General features: G+C 37.3%; 1 protein-coding gene across 4 annotated transcripts in view; it reads right to left on the bottom strand.

The window, feature by feature from the left end:
- XPO4 (exportin 4) overlaps positions 1 to 18,934 on the bottom strand; it is a 123,172-nt gene that overhangs the window by 33,685 nt on the left and 70,553 nt on the right. For all 4 annotated transcript variants that reach the window (XM_039254867.1, XM_039254859.1, XM_039254886.1 and 1 more), the window contains exons 7-9: positions 10,971 to 11,083; positions 5,864 to 6,021; positions 5,440 to 5,614 (exon numbers count right to left, since the gene is read on the bottom strand). In XM_039254867.1, the coding sequence (XP_039110798.1) occupies positions 5,440 to 5,614; positions 5,864 to 6,021; positions 10,971 to 11,083 (446 nt within the window). The remainder of the gene's footprint in view (positions 1 to 5,439; positions 5,615 to 5,863; positions 6,022 to 10,970; positions 11,084 to 18,934) is intronic.

The raw sequence follows: 18,934 nt of genomic DNA, 5'->3' as shown, positions 1-18,934 counted from the left end.
ACGTGCACAGGGATGACGAAGGAGCCCAAGCTAGACACCGTGTGCTCATGGCCTAAGCATCGTCAGGCCCGCTGCCAGAACGGCTTTGGAAAGGGGCTTAGAGCTTATGAGACTACTTGACCCCACTTTACTCTAGTTGGGACTGGAGGGTGGAGAAGGGAATCAAACTATGATAACAGCACTTACATTTCAACGCCCATTATTTAACTGAGAAGTGTATAGAGGAGTGAATCCGCAGCCCTTCAGCCACAGAAAAACATCTGCTTTTGTGTCTGGTAACTATGTGAATATAAAAAAACAGTGGTTACATTTATTTATGAAAATGTTACCAAATGAGGCTTTCTAAAAATATATGTGAACCTGCTCCCCCTTTTTGACACTGAGTTTCAGAAATTAAAGTCTACCATGATTATTTGATTCCAACTATATGACGTGCTGGAAAAGGCAAAACTTTGGAGACAGGAAAAGATCCGTGGTTTCTAGGGACGGGGAAGGAGGGATGAACAGGTGGAGCACGAGGTACTTTTAGGGCCACGAGACCATTCTGCATGATTCTGTCATAGTGAATACATGTTGTTACACATTTCTCAAAACCCACAAACACGTAACAGCAGGAGGGAGCTCTAAATTATGGACTTTGGGGGGTAAGGATGTGTCAGTCCTGGTTCATCAGCTGTAACGAATGTTTCCCACAGAGGTGGGGGGTTGTGTGCATTTGTAGGGGCGGGGGAGGGTGACGGGTGGGGTGTGGGAATTCCGTATTTTCGTTCAATTTTGCTGTGAATCTAAAACTGTCCTAAAAAATAATGTAAGTGTGTATACCTAATACGAGGTATTATAAACATACATAAGATAAATCTTGTATTGAAAATACATCTCAAGCTACAGTGGTTCTAAATTTTACTGTTACGTTGACTGCAACCAAGTCCAAACCTACTCCTAACTACAGCAGGGCTATGGTCACTACCGGGCAGCTGGTATGACCCATCCCACTATACTAGACCTTTTTTCTACAAACAACAAATAACCAACATGAGAACTCCAAATCTTTTCCATGAAATTGAAAAGCTCTTTCTTTGATCATCAGTATTTTCTTCATATGTAAACATAATTACATGAGTTAATAAAAAAAGCAGCATATGATTCAGACATTAAAGATCCAGTAAGATGGGTACGGACAATTCACTCTCACACAGAAAATTCCATTTCTAAGGAATAATCTTTAAGAAGTTCCTTAGCGTTCTATAACTCTGCATTCCATATTTCCAGCCTGAGGCTGCTGCTACTGTAATTACTCTTTCAAGGACTTGGGAGTGAAAACAAATTCAACAATCAGAGATTAAAAGTGGCCAGGAAAAAAAGTGCCAGCAACACTGACCAGGAAGCTCACTAGCAGTGTTTGTGTGCAAACATGATGGAAAAAAAAAGAAAAATCATTTTGCAGAAATAACTAATGTGACAAAATTGTGTCTTCAATGAAAGAAAGGGGCAAGAAAACTCCAGATAAATGTAAAGGTTAAAAAAGGGTCCTATCGGGGCGCCTGGGTGGCTCAGTCGGCTAAGCGTCCGACTTCGGCTCAGGTCATGATCTCACAGTTCGTGGGTTCAAACCCGTGTCGGGCTCTGTGCTGACAGCTCAGAGCCTGGAGCCTGTTTCAGATTCTGTGTCTTCCTCTCTCTGTGCCCCTCCCCTGCTCACGCTGTCTCTCTCTCTCTCAGAAATAAATAAAATGTTAAAAAAATTTTTAAGGAAAAAAAGGGTCCTATTAATGTACCATTTTTTAATCTGGATGGTTGGTATACAGTTGTTCATTATTCTTTACAACTTTTGTACACATATGAATGTTTTTATTTTATATGAATGAAATATTTTACAGTAAGTTTAAAATATACAGGCATTGGTACATTGGCACAGGCAAGTTCAGTGACAGATCAAATAATATATGGAGTGTACAGTGTAAAACATTAATAAGAAAAGACAAACACAAGATGAAAGACTGAAAGAACTGTATTAGTTTATGCTGTTATTCATCTGCTCTAAGTAGATTCTTTTCCTGGGGTCGTATTATTTAAGGCAATATTGAAAAGAATTATAGAAATGTCACAAATGAAACTTCATGAACTCTATTAAAAATTAGGAATTCTTTGAATGTTAAATGTAAAAGGAATTAATTCAGTCTGGTTTTTTTCCTAGCCAGTCGTGAAGGCACAGAATTAATTTAACTTCAGAACACCTATGCGGCTGACAGTACTCCTGGCTTCCAGCGTCCCTCAAGAGAAACTGATTTGGTGGACAAGAACTGCAGCTGTTAGAAGGACCCTATAGATAGATCACTTAAAAAAAATCTGCCCCCACAAAACCACCAAGAGTCCAAGCTGCAATTTTCTACGGCTCCACCACTGATGAACCTACCAGAGGCTGCACTTAAGACTTCCTACTGACAAAAGAAACCAAGAAACTGGAGTGTAGAGCTCAAGTCAGAGTTCAATTTCACTAAATTGATTCAAATGATGTACTAGTATTATAAACATCTGATGAAATAACTGATGTGATATGAACAATTACTGCGTTAGAATTTTGATTTTTAAGGCAATTATCCATCTCTATAGTCATTCTCACGTCTTCAGTCCAGCAACAGACAGTGACTTGATTTCTGGGGTGCAATGAAAAAATTCTTGGCCTCAGAAAGCCTCAAGTAAGAATAGGAAATTTTAACAGCCAACAGAACAATGTGGCTGAAGACTGGAATCACTCTTTCTGAGCACAGACTTTTAGTTTGCTTGCCAGTCAAGTAGCTACCATAAATAACAGTCCTCACACAGGCTAAAGCCACCCAGCAAGGACATACTTCATGAAATGCACATTAGTATCAAGAATTTCTCCTTCCACGTATAGATGTTTTTTCTTGCTAGAGCCACATAATCACCACCAGAGACACAGATTTCAAAAAAAGGAGACAATCTATATATATTCCTAAATAAGTATAGCTCTGAAAAAATATTCTCACAATAAGACAAAAGTGTATATGCAGACTCTGTTTCCTATTGTGGGGAAAAACCCCTTCACTTTAGAGAAAAGTAAACAATACACAAAATTAAAAGTATGAAGAAGAGTAATATTAAAACTATTGGCTTGCACAAAACAACAAAACTCAAAAACTCGTCTTGGGAAGATCAGTGCTCACAATACAGGTTCTGAGTAATAATAAATGCTATTATTGTAAAGGCTCATTTTTATTGCTACTCTCCCACATTTTATTGTGCATACTGTACAGGCACTCTCTACTGTTGACCTACCCTATAGAACATTAGAAGAAATTGTTATCCTACCTAAGATCAACATGGCCAAAAAAGGTTAAGCAGTACTGTCTCCTTCCAAAGTTCATGATCTTTCTTTCCGAATCACTGACTCTCAAAGCAGTTCTTTTTCGTCTCTATTTTTCTAGTTTTACTTAAAAGATCATTTACTATGTATTTTTCCATCTGAAGTCACCAACTGTGTATTCGGTACCAGTACGACAATCACTGGGCACCCAAGGAAACAAAGATGATAGGGCCTGTGTCCCAGAACTTCCACTCTGGTCTGGCGAGATCTGGCCGTGTACTTTGGTACTGGCTGTGCATTCCCCAGTCGCCCCTCCCCCAGCACACACAAGATAGAATGAAAACCGCAGGAGGCTGAGATGACATTTAGGAGGATTTGTCCAGTCTCCTGGGAGCTGGGCCCCTGGTGCAGGGGCCTCCCTTTTAGCCCTGGGCTTCACCAAACCTCGCCCACCTGGCTACTCGGAGCAATACAAAGCTTTAGACAAATCTTTCCCCGTTGCCTTTTCAAGGACATAACCAATTCTTTTGAAACCATTTTTAAATGTCAGAGCAGAGCAATGAAAAGAAGTTAATAAAACAAAGGAAAAGAACACTTTTCTTCAGTGAAACCTGTTAGGTATATGTAACCACAGCGCACCTTCTTGTGAAACACGCACAATACACATCTATTCTGAAAGAGAACCCAGACCTGCTGCTTTCTAAAATGTCTCGGCCGGCTGTGACAGAATATTGGTTTTCCAAGCTGCCAGTCCCTGGTAGAAATAAATCTACACTTAAAATCTGCAAAACAAGAATGTTATCTATCTTCTGGGAATTCTTCTATAAAATGTTCAGAAACCTCCTTATTAATCCACAAACAGAAACTAAAATATAGCTATGTTGCTAAATACGTGATCAACATACTGTTCGATCTGCCGGGTTTGGAAGAGACAACAAACCAAGGACGGAAAAGCACAATGAGACCATGTTAAATGAAACCTGATTTGATTCAGAATTTGTAACAACTGGAGAGGGTTTTGAATAAAGCGTAAATATTTAAAACTGACCTAGATTTCCATGCTTTGAACATAACTTTCCCCGAGAAATTCAAATCTGACGTGCGATGCCTTTCAACTTCTATTCCTTTACTACCTACATTTTTTTCCAACACACGAATATCTGCCTGACCTGGTTCCTTTCCTCAGCAAACCACCGAAGTGTCCAACTACGTAAATCACTCCCGAGTTCTCTATCTTCTGAACACCTTAAAGGGATACGAAAACGCACACAGACGTTGCCACACCCCCACAAGACACAGGATTTAACATGAAATTCTAACAGATATTGACAAATATTCTTTTTACTCTTACAGTCTTCGAAAAAAATTCACATACTGGTTCATAAAAAGAAAAATTAGTTTCAACAATTTAAGAACCACTATGGAGGAAAAAAATCAATTATTTCCCATGAGTAATGTAGTTATTCACCATTAACTGTTACAAACACAGCTGTGTTGTCAAGGAGTTTTAGTACATGTTTCCTAAATTAAGTTTTATATCTGGAAAATATACATTTGAAAACTTGTACCAAAAACATCTTTAGTACTGTTACTGGTCTTAATTTAATGAAAATTAAGTTCTACCAAGATACACTATTAAACCAAAAAAATTAAAAGACCACAGCCTAATCAAAACCAGCATGGTTACAATTATATAAACCAAATTATACCTACAGTTTCCAGATAAGTCCAAAATCTTTAAATTCTCAAAAATATAAAATTATAATCACAACCACACGATAGCAGCGTCCTTGAAAGCTTTCACTGTTAAAATGGGATTTCAACATAATCCTTAATACAAACATTTCATTCCAGTTCCTGTACTCAGATACTAAATTATCTCAAAGTTAAAATCTTGACACCAAGAAATTTAATATGCAAAAGTGATTTTAATCCACAAAAATTTTAAAGTGAGATTTCTAAACAGATTACCAAATATTTTTCACATATAAACAAAAATGCAATTTTAACAGTAGCTAGCATTTGCTTAATTACTTTTCATGAGAAACGTGGCAGAGGCATCGCAAATTTCCTTGTAAAAAACAGATACGATTTATTTTAGAATAGTCACTCACCACTTCTTCCAGTGCAGCACTTCGCCCAAAAGAACAAGTGAGGTGTGTGAGGCAGTTAACAAAGGACGAGAAAAGTTCATTTGGAATGGCAGTTAAAACATTTCGAGGGAACACAGTTATCAGGTTGCTGATAATGCTGGAGATCCCCACAGCTTCAGAATCTTCTATTTCAATTCTAGAAATCGAGTAATGAGTATTACTAAGTGGTCGAAGAAAAGTCCCAAGAACTCATTCCCAAACATGCAGATATTATCACCTATTCGCTTTTGAAGGCATGTCTCTGGGTATTAATTTCAAATTCCCATATAACTACACTTTAAAATATAAACAGGGAAGATCACCAGTATCTTTTTCTCCTCTACTGTTAAACATAAAGAAAAAAATGAAAGCTCTTTTTCCAGTTACAAAGGGCAAGTATACCTACCCATTGATAGTATTCAGTAATCCCTCAATGAAGTGTGCTAGATAATCAACTTGTGAGCCTTCATCGGGGAAGATGGGTCCATGAAGAGAAGCTAACTGGGCAAGGCACTGAAGAGAATCTTGTGCCATATCTGAATCTTCTCTGATTTTTCGATGTACCTGTTAGAAAGAATTACTAATCCATAAAAATAAATTCTTCTTTTGTAAGGGTCACGTGTCTATCATGCCGAATGAGGTAAGAGAAAAATTCTCTGTAGCAGTTATTTCTAGAAAATTAATTCCTGAACTTCACTAAATTTGAAAATTGTCCCTCAGTCCACTTTGCATTACAGGCCATGATTTTTTAAACATATCAAGTAATTTTTAACTGAGGGCTACCTACATTTTGAAAATTGAACTGTCTCCAGGATGTTATGACAAAGAGAGAGACAGATGCCAGCCAGTCAGACATACTGCTTCTTCTAAAAACAGCAACGACGACAGTCATCTGTATTATGCTAACTATGCCTCGCTACAGCTTCTTGCTAAAGTTAGCAAACAAGTTCAATCAAGAGTATATAGATGCTGCTTTAGTAGAAGTAAACAGTTGTACGCTTAGAAAATCAATTTACCTTTCAATCCCCAGATACTCATTCAACTAGTACATAAGCACACTCTTTCATTAACTCTGAGATTGCCCACAATTTGTCTGAATCACATTCTATCCTATACACACTGCTATTAACAAGGGCTAAATTTTTAAAAATTTTGTTTAAATTATATATAAGTCCACTTTAAACCTCATCTAGGTTTTATATCAATGATGCAGCACTAATGTGAAACACCTGGTACACAGTATTCTGTATAAAGGAAATGAATTACTGCTCCCTAATTTTACAGTGTTACTAATATTCTCAGATTTTTAAGATGTTTCATTTCTTTAATCAGATATAATGAAACATAATTAAGGAAAATACACTTAGTAAAGAAATTGCAGGGGCGTCTGGATGGCTCAGTCGGTTGAGTGGCCGACTCTGGTATTGGTTCAGGTCATGATCTCAGATCCTGAGACAGAGCCCGGGCTCTGTGCAGACAGCACAGAACCCGCTTGGGATTCTCTCTCTCTCCCTCTCTCTGTACCCCTCCCTCGCTCGTGGGCAAATTTAAAAGAAAAAAATATATATAGGTAAATTTTTATCTCAATCCACCAACCACATTTATGGCAGCCATTTTCTACTTTCCACAAGCATTTGACTTCTCCAGCCCTTCTGATCCTACACAAATTTCTTTGCTTTCTGAATGTGTCACAAAATTTTAAACATTTGTGCTCTACTTGTTTCAAGTTATGTTCACTTCGACCCTGCAAACCATTTATAAATTACTTGCAGTTGGAATATTTCTTGTAAATATTCACAGGTATACGTTTGGTACACGGTACACCACGAACAGGTAATAAATCCTTATTCACGGACTGATTTCATTAATCTTTAAACCTTGAGCTTCTTAAGGCTCTAAGAAATTTAAAATACTAAAAAGTTACAAAGTTAATTGAGATGCGTAAAATAAACCACCCTCTGTGGTCTAGAACAGGGTCTGGCCAACCACAGCCAACGGCCAAATCCCATCTCCTGCTCATTTCTGTAAGGCCTGTAGAATGGTTTTTACATATTTATATGGTTGGGAAAAAGAAAATCAAAGAAGAATAACATTTCAAGACATCTGACAATTGCACAGAACTCACATTCTGATGACTGTTAATACAGTTTTACAGGAGCACTGCCCCTGTCACGCTTGTTTGTTTAGGTCTCTGCCGTCCTACAAAGCCAGAGCTCAACAGCTGCCTCGAGAACATGACCTGCAAAGGCTGATATTGACTACCTGGCCTTTACAGGAAAAGTCTGCCAATCCCTGGTCTACAATAACACAAATGCTTCTCAAGATATATTCTATTACATTTTAAGTTTTATATAGGAAAAGTATAATACACAAATTCATATAATCTACATTGTCCAATTCATGAACTTTTGAACACAATTCATTCTTGAGTTGAGTCTGAAAACTGAAACTAAGTTTCGTCAAGCTGTTTCACCTAGTCGACATTAAGCACCTTACTCAGGGGCAGATGCAACCAATGGACACGATGCCACCTGGGACAATCGAGGGCTTCTCTTCTCCCTTTAGAGCCAAATGGTTGCTCGTTCTTGGTCCAGAAGTAAGGAATCAAAAGAAATGATGACTGAAATGGCTAATGCTGATCATGTAATAAAATAAAAACAAGAAACTGCCATAGAGGCTGCATGTACTGTTCAAACTTATGTTCTCTGAAATATGAACCATATAAAACTCATGATAAAGCAATGATTAATTCCTGCATAATACAGTATACTCCTGCCCTTCTTCCAACGTCAGTACTGCAAATGAGTTCTACCAAAACTGAACTATATTAAACAGATTGAAAACGGAATTCATCACCTGAATAGGGAAAGCAGAGGGTAAGGAAACGCAAAGCCTAGCAGAACACCCACGGAGGTGAATGGTGAAGCAAGACAAGGAATAAACAGAAGCAAGTAAGACGATAAATTCTACTGGAACACGCTCAATCTGAGATGTCTGCAGGCCATCCAAACTAAAGCACCCAGTAAGCACTTGGATTATAAGGCTCTGGAACTTTGGAGCAGCCCGTGCTGAATATAGATTTAGGAGTCATCGGAGCAGAAGTGGTGCTTCAAGTCCTACGTGTGGAAGAGATAATCCAAGGAAAGCGTATACAGCCAGCAAGGTTGAGAACTGAGATACAACACTAATATTTTTGCAATGAGCAAAGAAAAAAAAGAGAGACCATAAATGAGGTCAAGGATCAGCCAAAAAGGTAGGAGGAAAAACTAATGAGAGTGGCTTTTCCAATACCTTATGGAAGAAAGAAAAACTGAGACATTTGTAAACTTCTGATGGGCAGAATGTAACCTATAGTGTTTCTCCATTTAGACGTGACCAACATATTTAACGCTTCAATTCCATTCAATAGTACATTTACGTCTATACACTCAAATCTAAAGAAATGAGGATAATAGAAAACTGCTTTTTATTAGGTAATGAATTCACATGATCGAAAATAAATTTAACAAAAACTGAATGAAATAAAAAGATTAGCCAATGTCATTTGTGTAACAAATTACAAATTAAAATTGTTCATCAACTCCTTAAATGAAAGTAGCAGGCCACAAACACAGCGTCAAAAGGGTTAAGTCTCAAATTCAGAAGCTACTTGCATGTGGCGGTTCCCAGCTGCTGGGAACAGCTGTCTGGTTTGTCTAGACAGCTGTTCAGATCTGGGGGGTTGTTTCCAGTACTGCCAGCAAGTTTGTCACCTTTTCAGAAACTGCTAGAGTGGGTTCTTCTTTCAGTCAAATGAATAACACAAAGAAGTGAACTTGGATACATACCAAAACAATTTCTGTCAGATGTGGCAGGAGCCAGAATCTGTTTAGTTACAATTACCCCTTTGATACTGACAGTGCTTTTACTCATCACTGCTCCGATGTAAAGAATATACTGCAAGGTAATGAAGTCTGAGCATTTCTAGAGAAAAGATTTTTATGTGTATAACCATGGATGATTAACCTTATTCTAGGTATTTAAAAATATATACCATAGAACTACAATATTTTAAATGGTTTAATCAAGAAAGGAAGGCAGTTGTAAGGATAGTAAATAAGATTTTTGTAACAAATAAAAAGGTATGAAACAAATGGTTGGGATTGAGTAAAACAGCTTCCATTTTTTTTCTTCTTAACTGGTGTTTATCGGGCTTTTGCCTCAGTCATTATATCTAACTCACTTGTGCGCTTATGTTATTAACAACAAATCAGTATCCTTCTCCCTCCACACAATCTTTACCAGTCTCTGACTATTACACTGGGGACTCTCATGAACAAACATGGGAACATACAGCCTACCTCTTTTTTTTTTTTTTAACGTTTATTTATTTTTGAGAGACAGAGAAATCAGTAGGGGAGGGGCAGAAACAGAGAGGGAGACACAGAATCTGTAGCAGGCTCCAGGCTCTGAGCTGTCAGCGCAGAGCCCAACATGGGGCTCGAACCCACAAACTGCAAGATCATGACCTGAGGCCGAAGTCAGACACTTAAGACTGAGCCACCCAGGCGCCCAGAACCTACTTCTTTTTAGCAGATAATAAACAAGACTATTTGAAGTTATAACTGAAATAAATGGCTATTCAAACACACTAACTTAACCCATGGCTCATAAATGAGTACATGAAGTACATTCCTCTCTTCCAGTGGTTCTTGAAGTGTGGTCCAGGGACCCTGGACATTGCTGGACCACGTCAGGTCGTCTGTAAGCGCAAGACGGTTTTCACACGAATACTAACAGTATCTGTCTTCTGCATTCTCATGGTCACACGTGTATACAGTGGCGTTTCCTCAAGGTTACCTGACCTGCAATAGCACAACCGTCTGCAAAAGCAGATCTGAGAATCTGGCGGTCTTCAGTTAAGCATGACGTGAGAGTTGTACAACATGTAAAACAATGCCACTCTTTATAAACTTTTCTTCTTCCAAATATATAGCTATCTGTTCACTAAAATGTTATTTATGTTAATATGTAATGGTTTTGGTACTATTTTTTTTAGGATTTTAAATAATCTCCCCACCCAACATGGGGCTTGAACCCACAATCCTGAGATCAAGAATCACATGCTCCACTGACTGAGCCAGCCACGCATCCCTCACATTGCTATTTTTAAATGAATAAATTTTTTTAAGCTTTTTGTTTGAAATTTTACGTGGTAAATATTAATAGCTCTAACTCCATAAACAAAAGCTCTTCGGGGGTCTTCAATAATTTTTAAGACTGTAAGGGCTTCTGAGACCAAAGAGTTTGAGAACTTGAGCTCCAAGATATTCATATTTCTATAACTCTTTTATAAATTAGCAAGAACGTTTCTATATAATTTCTATTTAAGCAGATGTACCGTTAGAAGAGAAGGCTCTGGAGGAGAAAACCACCTGTCCCGCTGCACTTGAGAAGAACACAGAAGCACGTACTGTTTTCGGTGGCACCCCTCCTGACCTCAGCCTTCACCACCAGAACCGGAAATGACTTACCGTGAAGAACAGCTCCATAACTCTGCTGTCCAAAAGGGTCTCCCGCCAAGACTCCGTTGGCTTTAACAGCACGTTTTGTGAAGATTCAAACATAGCTATATAATGTCTGCCCAGTTATCTGGTGTCAAGGTCAACAACAACATTCTTACTTTGTCTAAAGTATAACTATATCCTAAATATAACAGGAGCCATCCAGAAAGAATGTAATGGAAACAGTTTAAGCCTCTTCACATATGCTACATAATTCATGCATGAAGCTAAGGAATAAAAGGCATTAAGTGCTTAAAAAAAACCTCTATAGAAATATAAGATAACAGTTTCATCAGAATTGCATGTCATGCTGCAGAGATATAAAAACTTTGATAATCAGAGATGTTAATGGTGGCAACAGAAGGAAAACATGAACGTAAAACAGATGTCAAAATACCTACAAAAAAGGAAAATCAATTTCTGCATATTTATCCCGCCTTCCCCCCCCCCCAATATCTTAAAACAGCTAAAACCACATATACAAAATGAGTCTCCTAATAGACTACTTGGAAAACTAGCATTTCCACAAGAAATATATTAATCAGGAAACAAAAAAAAGAACAAGAATATATAGCATACCGAAGCAGAAAAACTCCCACAGATTATTATGCAAATACCACACTTCCAGACAAATAACTAGTTCACACACAACTCTAAATTTTTTTTAATGTTTTATTTATTTCTGAGAGAGAGAGAGACAGCGTGAGCAGGGGAGAGTCAGAGAGAGAGGGAGACACAGAATCTGAAACAGGCTCCAGGCTCTGAGCTGTTAGCACAGAGCCCGATGCAGGGCTTGAACCCACGAACCGTGAGATCATGACCTGGCTGAAGTTGGACACTTAACTGACTGAGCTACCCAGGCGCCCCGAGTTCACATACAACTCTAAAGATGCTCATTTAAAATTCCCGCAGCCTAAAAATCCACTTTTCTGGTGTTTGAGTGTTTCAACATCAAACATACTTCAAATAGAATAGTATCTTTGCCATACGTAAGTTAACCAGTAATCATAATATGTTTATGACTGTCCACGAACATAATTCACTCAATGACACTGATGGAGAAACTGAGGTTTTTAAGGAAAGGGAGAGCTGTATGGGCATAAACACAGTAATTATGCCACTTCACTAATCAAATGTCCAGCTAAATATATCAACGAGGCAATATTTTCATTACTCACTGAGAAATTTCACCGTTATCCAAAACTTTAGCTTCCAAAAATTAGACACAAGTTCAAATGATGTATTTTCATTAAAGCCCAAATCATTAACAGAGAACATTAAAAGACCATGATAATGCTTTGGAAGCTATTTTATAAAAGATTATTACTTCACCCCCTTTTGAAATATCTAATATCTTGTCTCTGTAGAGCAAGGAGAAGACTGCGAATTGTTTCAAAGTCTGCTTATTTCTGAAAAACTGCCCCCCACATGTTCTGCAACTCCATTTGACTGATGAATAAAAGTGAAAACTCAAGTCAGATTCACTTAAATTTCACTGCTCTCTTCCTTCATCTGCCCCCTTGTGGAAGTGCAGGGAAGGAGCTGGAAGCCAGAAGAAGAACTGTTAGAACCGGGAACGAAGGAAGCCTGGATTTTGAAAAGAGGAAAAAAAAAATCAGCCCATGAATACTAAGAGCTTTTAGTATGTCAATAGTTGTTAAAATGATTTCGCTTTCTCACCAGGCACCTATTTGGGTCTTAGGTTATTAAGAGTATGTTCTGCACTCAGAACGTACTGACTGAATATTACGTATTTTATTTAACATGCTGTCTAAAAACAAAGGCTTGATAATCTTTTAGAGAAACAAACTGAAATATTCGTGAATGAACCCATATGATGTCTAGAATTTACTTCAAATTATCTAAGGATGGAAGAGTACAGATGAAACAAGAATTTAAAGCTGTTCAAGCTGGGTATTTTTTTTTTGTACATCTTTGAAATTTTCCACAATAAAAGGTTGGAGCATAAAAAAAGGAGGAGTCTTGAGTGTATGAAATAAAATACCTGAGTAAGGCAATAAATTCTCTGTACTTCATAAAAACTATTTCGCTTAATCTTTTCCAGTTTTATTTCCCTTAAATTTCAGTGTCCAATTTTATTAATAAAAAGGCAATGATTTTGATATATACTATTCAGTAATGAAAAATATTTATTACTTATGCTGAGTACTATGTCGAGTAGAGATGCATAAAGAAAATCCTGACAATCTAGTTCCAATTTTTTTAGGAGTCTGCAATCTTACATTAAAATGGTAACAAACTTGGGGCACCTGGGCGGCTCAGTCGGTTAAGCATCCGGCTTCAGCTCAGGTCATGATCTTAAGGTTCATGGGTTCGAGCCCCATGTGGGGCTCTGTGCTGACAGCTCAGAGCCTGGAGCTGCTTCACATTCTGTGTCTCCCTCTCTCTCTGCCCCTTCCACACTCGCAGTCCACCTCTTTTTCAAAAATGAATGAATGTTAAATTTTTAAAAAATGGTAACAAACTTATTTTGTTCAATATCCAGATCTAACAAACAAAATACATGTGTATAATTTTACTAAATATTTTCAACGAGAAAAATAACAATTTATTAATACTTTCTATGCTTATGTAGGGTATAAATTTATTTTTAAATTAGGGGGATACGAGACAAATTCATGTAATCATAGTACAATGGTTCATCTCAAAGCAAACCATTTGTCCATTTTCTTGTTAATATAGCCACCCTGGCAGCAAATGCAAGCTGCTCTGAGAAAGGCAAATACTTCAGGTGCTGGTAACTGCAAGAGAAAGTTAAAATCTAAACCCCTGAAGAACTGAGCTTAAGCGCAAAGGGGGCGCACTGAGAGAATACTGGCAAAAGTAAAGGGAGTAATATTTATAGATTCTGCTAGTCCTGGAAATAAGGCAAATCTCACTCCAAGAGAGTGAGAACCTCCCAAACCCTAACTAACAACTCAACAAGGGGTTGGCCAGTGTTCTTCAGTGAGTGTAAGGTGGTAACTTCAAAGATTAAGAAGTATCACAAAAGGAAACAAAACCTAACCAAGATACTTATTTAATTCTCTTTTCTACCTTTTTATTTAGAGAAAGTATATGCTCATAAATTCTTGTGGATATCAAAGATTTATATTAAGAGAAAATGTAAAGACATACCTTCAAGAGAGGGCTTTTGCCAGATATGAAATGTAATTAATTGCAATTGCTCGCCTAAACATAGGGTTCAAAATAATCCTCAAATATTTAATTTTTTTAAAATTCTGGTTTCAGCTTCCCTGATCCTGGTCTGTTTTAAACATACTTTTCCTGGTGCCCAGTATGTATGTCCAAATTTGCTCTAAAATATGACAACCAGCATATTTTTTAAGTAATGTTAATTCTTTACATTTTGCTAACAGCACATGGAGATCTGTGAGGTTAGTATCTGACACCTATCAGGAAATAATCCCCCCCCCCAATTATTTTAAATTTTATTTGAGTTTTGTTTTCCAACTCTAAACCTAGAAAGGACTTTTATCTCTGGCATGGTGTTTGCCTTCTATTAGAAAGCTCGTTTGTAACAGACTTTGCTAAGAGGTTACCCTAATTGTTCTTTGAAGAATTAGTCCACAACACTGCAAACTTATCCATTTTCTGTTTTAAGTCCGCCCAGCGCAGCCACTGACACCACTCTTCCTGATAAAAGTGCACATATACGCTTGTCGGCACAGTAAGACACAACCACATAACTTAATTACAAATAGTATCTCTACTGAAAGAACATGTAACCATTCCCAAAAGCATTTTAATAAAAGCTTAAACATAAAAAAAAAAGTGTAATAATGGATGGAGCAAATTCTTAAGAACAGCTATTCAGACAAGAAGGACATGTTTTAGTTGGGTTCTTCTGAGTACCTGAAATAGTTACTATGGATGTACAAGTATGACTTTGGGGAAAAAAAAAACAATGAAAAGCACATCATAATGTGAAAAGAACAGTCATATGGAGATCTGGACCACATCTGTACATTCAAAATGTAAAAAAATCAAGTATTTCAATTTTTAATTTGCTATTGCCAATTAATTGACTATTTCTATCTATCTATACATATACATATATACACACACGCATATATAAGACACCCCAAAATACCACTTCTCCCCCAGATAATTCATAGTGTAGCTTACTTTAAAAACAAAAGAAAAAAGACTACCTCTAAAATTCAGAGATCTAGTATTTCTCTTCTTAAGACATTTTAAAAAATGATGTAAAGTTTAAATAAAGCAATAGTTTCTTTTAAAAACAAGTTTCCTTTTCAAAAGTTTCAAAAGTTTTGATTTGTACTACTACATTAACATGTCATAATATCTAAACGTTTCACTGATGAAAGAGAAGTCTGACAATGAAATGATTATTTACTCATTAATCATTCATTTTATACACCTGTCAGATTTTAGAAGCCATACAAGTCACAATAAAGTGATACTGGTTAAATAGCCATCATTTACCAAAATCTGAATCAGATTCTAAATCAAGAATCTTCTTGGGCCATGGCTTTAAACATTTACCTGTGAGAAATACTGAACTCAAGTCATTCATATTTTGTATCAGAATAATTCTTTTGTAACCAAATAAAATAAAATTCAGTAAGACAGCCATACAGAGAGCTGCTTTCAGTCTTTTAATAATCCTGTCTTTTTAGAAAGAAAGAAATCTGGCCATGTGTAGCAACATGGATGGACCTTGAGGGTGTTATGCTGAGCGAAATAAGTCAGGCAGAAAAGGACAAATACCATATGTTTGCACGTATAGGAGGATTGGGAGGAACTTAACGGAGGACCGTGGGGGAGAAGAAGGGGGGAAAGGGAGGGAGGCAAACCATGAGAGACTCTTGAATGCTGAGAAAAAACTGAGGACTGATGGGTGTGGGGGGGAGGGGAGAGATGGGCATGGAGGAGGGCACTTGTGGGAATGAGCACGGGGTGTTATATGGAAACCAACTTGACAATAAACTATTTGTAATCATCATCATCATCATCATCATCATCATCCTGTCTTTTAAAAAATCTATCATCCACATCTAATCTTACTTTGCCTTCCCATATTTTCACCAAATTAAAAAATCACAATTTACAGCAGCACAATGACATTTCTGTCACTGTACCAAACATAAGTCTGCTCCCTTTTCAAGGGTCAAATTCTCAAGTGCTAAAACCCAGCCAGCCATCTAAGCTCAACACTATCTTATCCTCTAGAAAACCAGCTACAGCCAGATGTAAATTCAACTGCACCTCAGAACAGTGAAGAATTAGCTCTCTGTTCTCTACCCTGTTTCACAAGAATCCTATCGAGTTCTAAAATTCTCTTAGGAAAGCTCAGAACTCAGAGGCATATAAATGTACCACCTGTCCTAGTTTATAACTATATGACCAGAGACAAACATACTAGGCTAAGAGCCAAGAGGACAGAAATGACTCCCACCCTGATACTGATCATCACCGGATAAATCCCACTGTCTTCTGTCCCAAACAACAAGTCTTGAGGATTCAAACAGCAAACAGTATGATCATAAGCACATATCTTAGTATGAGAGGAGAAAAGGCATCTTCAGAAATACATGGGTCCTTACATATGCAAAAGAGTTCTTGTTCATCTAATGTCTTTATCAGAGTATCATTTTGTGGTGGGAGCAGACAGTAAAAAGATAATGAGTTATACAGTAACTACAAATCATCCTCAAGCAGCTACAGAGACTGAAAACTTCCACAGCTTATTCTTGTAAATACTTTATGATATAGGAAGATCTTGTAGCAACAATGAACATTTTAGAAAAGTAATAAAAACTTTCATTTCTCCCATATTCTTTTTAAGCTACCTCATTTGTAAAACCAGGTTTCAGAAGCATAGGGAACCCACGTTTTTCTTATTTAATCTCTGTCATTATAAATTTTTCTAACAACAGAAACAGTTATTGCTCTTTCTGGCACAACACAGAACCAATGAGCCCGGTCTTAAGAGGCAGCATTCTGTCCAAGTAATCAAAAGTCCTTTGAAATAAAGGAGAACTGACCTCACCTGAATGTTTTCCTAAGCCTTCCCTGCAAATAGTAACATTGGCTTTACTGGAAATCCTAATTTAGGTGAAGGCTTCTATAACCTATTACTATTTTATGATCCAGTTAACTTTCCCCAAGACACGGAGTTAAAAAATTTTTTTTTTATCAAAACCAAATCAGATCCACAAAAATAGAATATCAATAAAAAGCAGTGTAACTAAACTAAAAAAAGAAGTATTATTAAAGTCAACATACCAAACATACCTGCCAGGCATTCTTATTACAAAATGATACTGTCATTTACGATTAGCACTGCCAAAACCCTCAAGCATTTATGGACACCAGGTGAACTACTGGCTAAATAATCTTAGCAGCATAAACAAACATCCAAGAACTGAAATAACACTTCGGAATCAAATCACCTTACCTCAATAACTAAATAATATGTATTTGTTAAGCATCTATTACACATGCCAGAGTGTGCAAGGTGCTTAAACACAGTGAACAAAAACAACCCAAGCCCTCATGAGCTTCTAAATGAGTAAACAATTTACTCAAATAAGCTACAAATGAAAACTTACAGCTGAGAAGTGAGCCAAGAGAAGAAAATTGTATATAACATGCATATGAGAAACCACAGCAAAAGAAACACAAATGAGGCACAATTAGGAGGTGATCACGCAAAGGGGGACAAGTCCAGGCAGGAAACCCCACGTGTAAAAAGGTGCCACGGCAGACAGGAAACGGCCTGTGAGAACACCTCTAACAAATGAGCAAAGAAGAGTTTTGAGAAAGAGGCAGAGATCAGACCATCCAGGATTGTAGGGCCCGTTTTTAGACTGGGATGATGCCATGACATTGGGGTAAGGCAAGTCCTGTGATCACAGGACTAGGGACACTTTCTTTGGACAGCAGTGATCTGCAACCAAATGAAAAGCAGGTGGATTTTGTCTCAGTTTCCTTCAAAAGAGTGAGATCGGGGCACAATGGCCAAGTAATTATAATCAGCTCACTGCACTATAGGGGGATTCTAACATCTATCAAGTCCCAGGAGCTTAGTATAAGTTGCTCCACCAGCCCTGGGATGGAAGATACTTTCATAAATCACCTTCTCCACATATAAGACCTACCTGTAACGAGTCCTGAATAAAAAGGGTTTGTAGATGACACTGTATATATAAAATTATTTTAACCCACTAAAAATAATATTTGAGCTAATAAAAAATTCAGCAACATTACATGGTACAAGATTAACATTAAATATGTATTTCTAGGGGCGCCCGGGTGGCTCAGTCAGTTAAATGTCCAACTTCGGCTCAGGTCATGATCTTGCAGTCCGTGAGTTCGAGTCCTGCATCAGGCTCTGTGCTGACAACTCAGAGCATGGAGCCTGCTTCAGATTCTGTGACTCCCTCTCTCTCTGACCCTTCCCTGCTCGCACTCTGCCTTTCTTTTTCCCTCTCTCCCTCTCTCTCAAAAATAAACACTAAAAACAAATTTTAAAATGTATTTCTATACACTAACAATGAATATGAAAATAATTTTAAAATCAACTCCATTTATAATTGAACGAAAAAGGAATAAAGTTAACAAAAGAATTCCAAAAGTTCTATTCTGAAAACTGTAAAATATTGTTGGAAGAAGTTAAAGATCTAAATAAGTGGAAGGATATCCCATGTTCATGGACCAGAACATTTAACAATGTTTACATGACAATACTCCCAAATTAATCTACAGATTTAGCACAATACCTATCAAAATCCCAGCTGCCTTTCCTGCAGAAACTGATAAACTGATCCTAAATTTCATATGGCAATACAAGGGACACAGAGAAGATAAAATAATCTTCAAAAAAAGAAGAAAAAAGTTGGAGGACTCACACTTCCTGATTTCAAAACTTACTACAGAGCTATAAT

This window comes from Hyaena hyaena, unplaced genomic scaffold (assembly GCF_003009895.1).
Source record: "Hyaena hyaena isolate Hyena2069 unplaced genomic scaffold, ASM300989v1 scaffold_11, whole genome shotgun sequence".
Classification (NCBI taxonomy): domain Eukaryota; kingdom Metazoa; phylum Chordata; class Mammalia; order Carnivora; family Hyaenidae; genus Hyaena; species Hyaena hyaena.
Note: the sequence above shows the minus strand (reverse complement) of the source record. Positions and strands in the feature narration are given on the sequence as shown.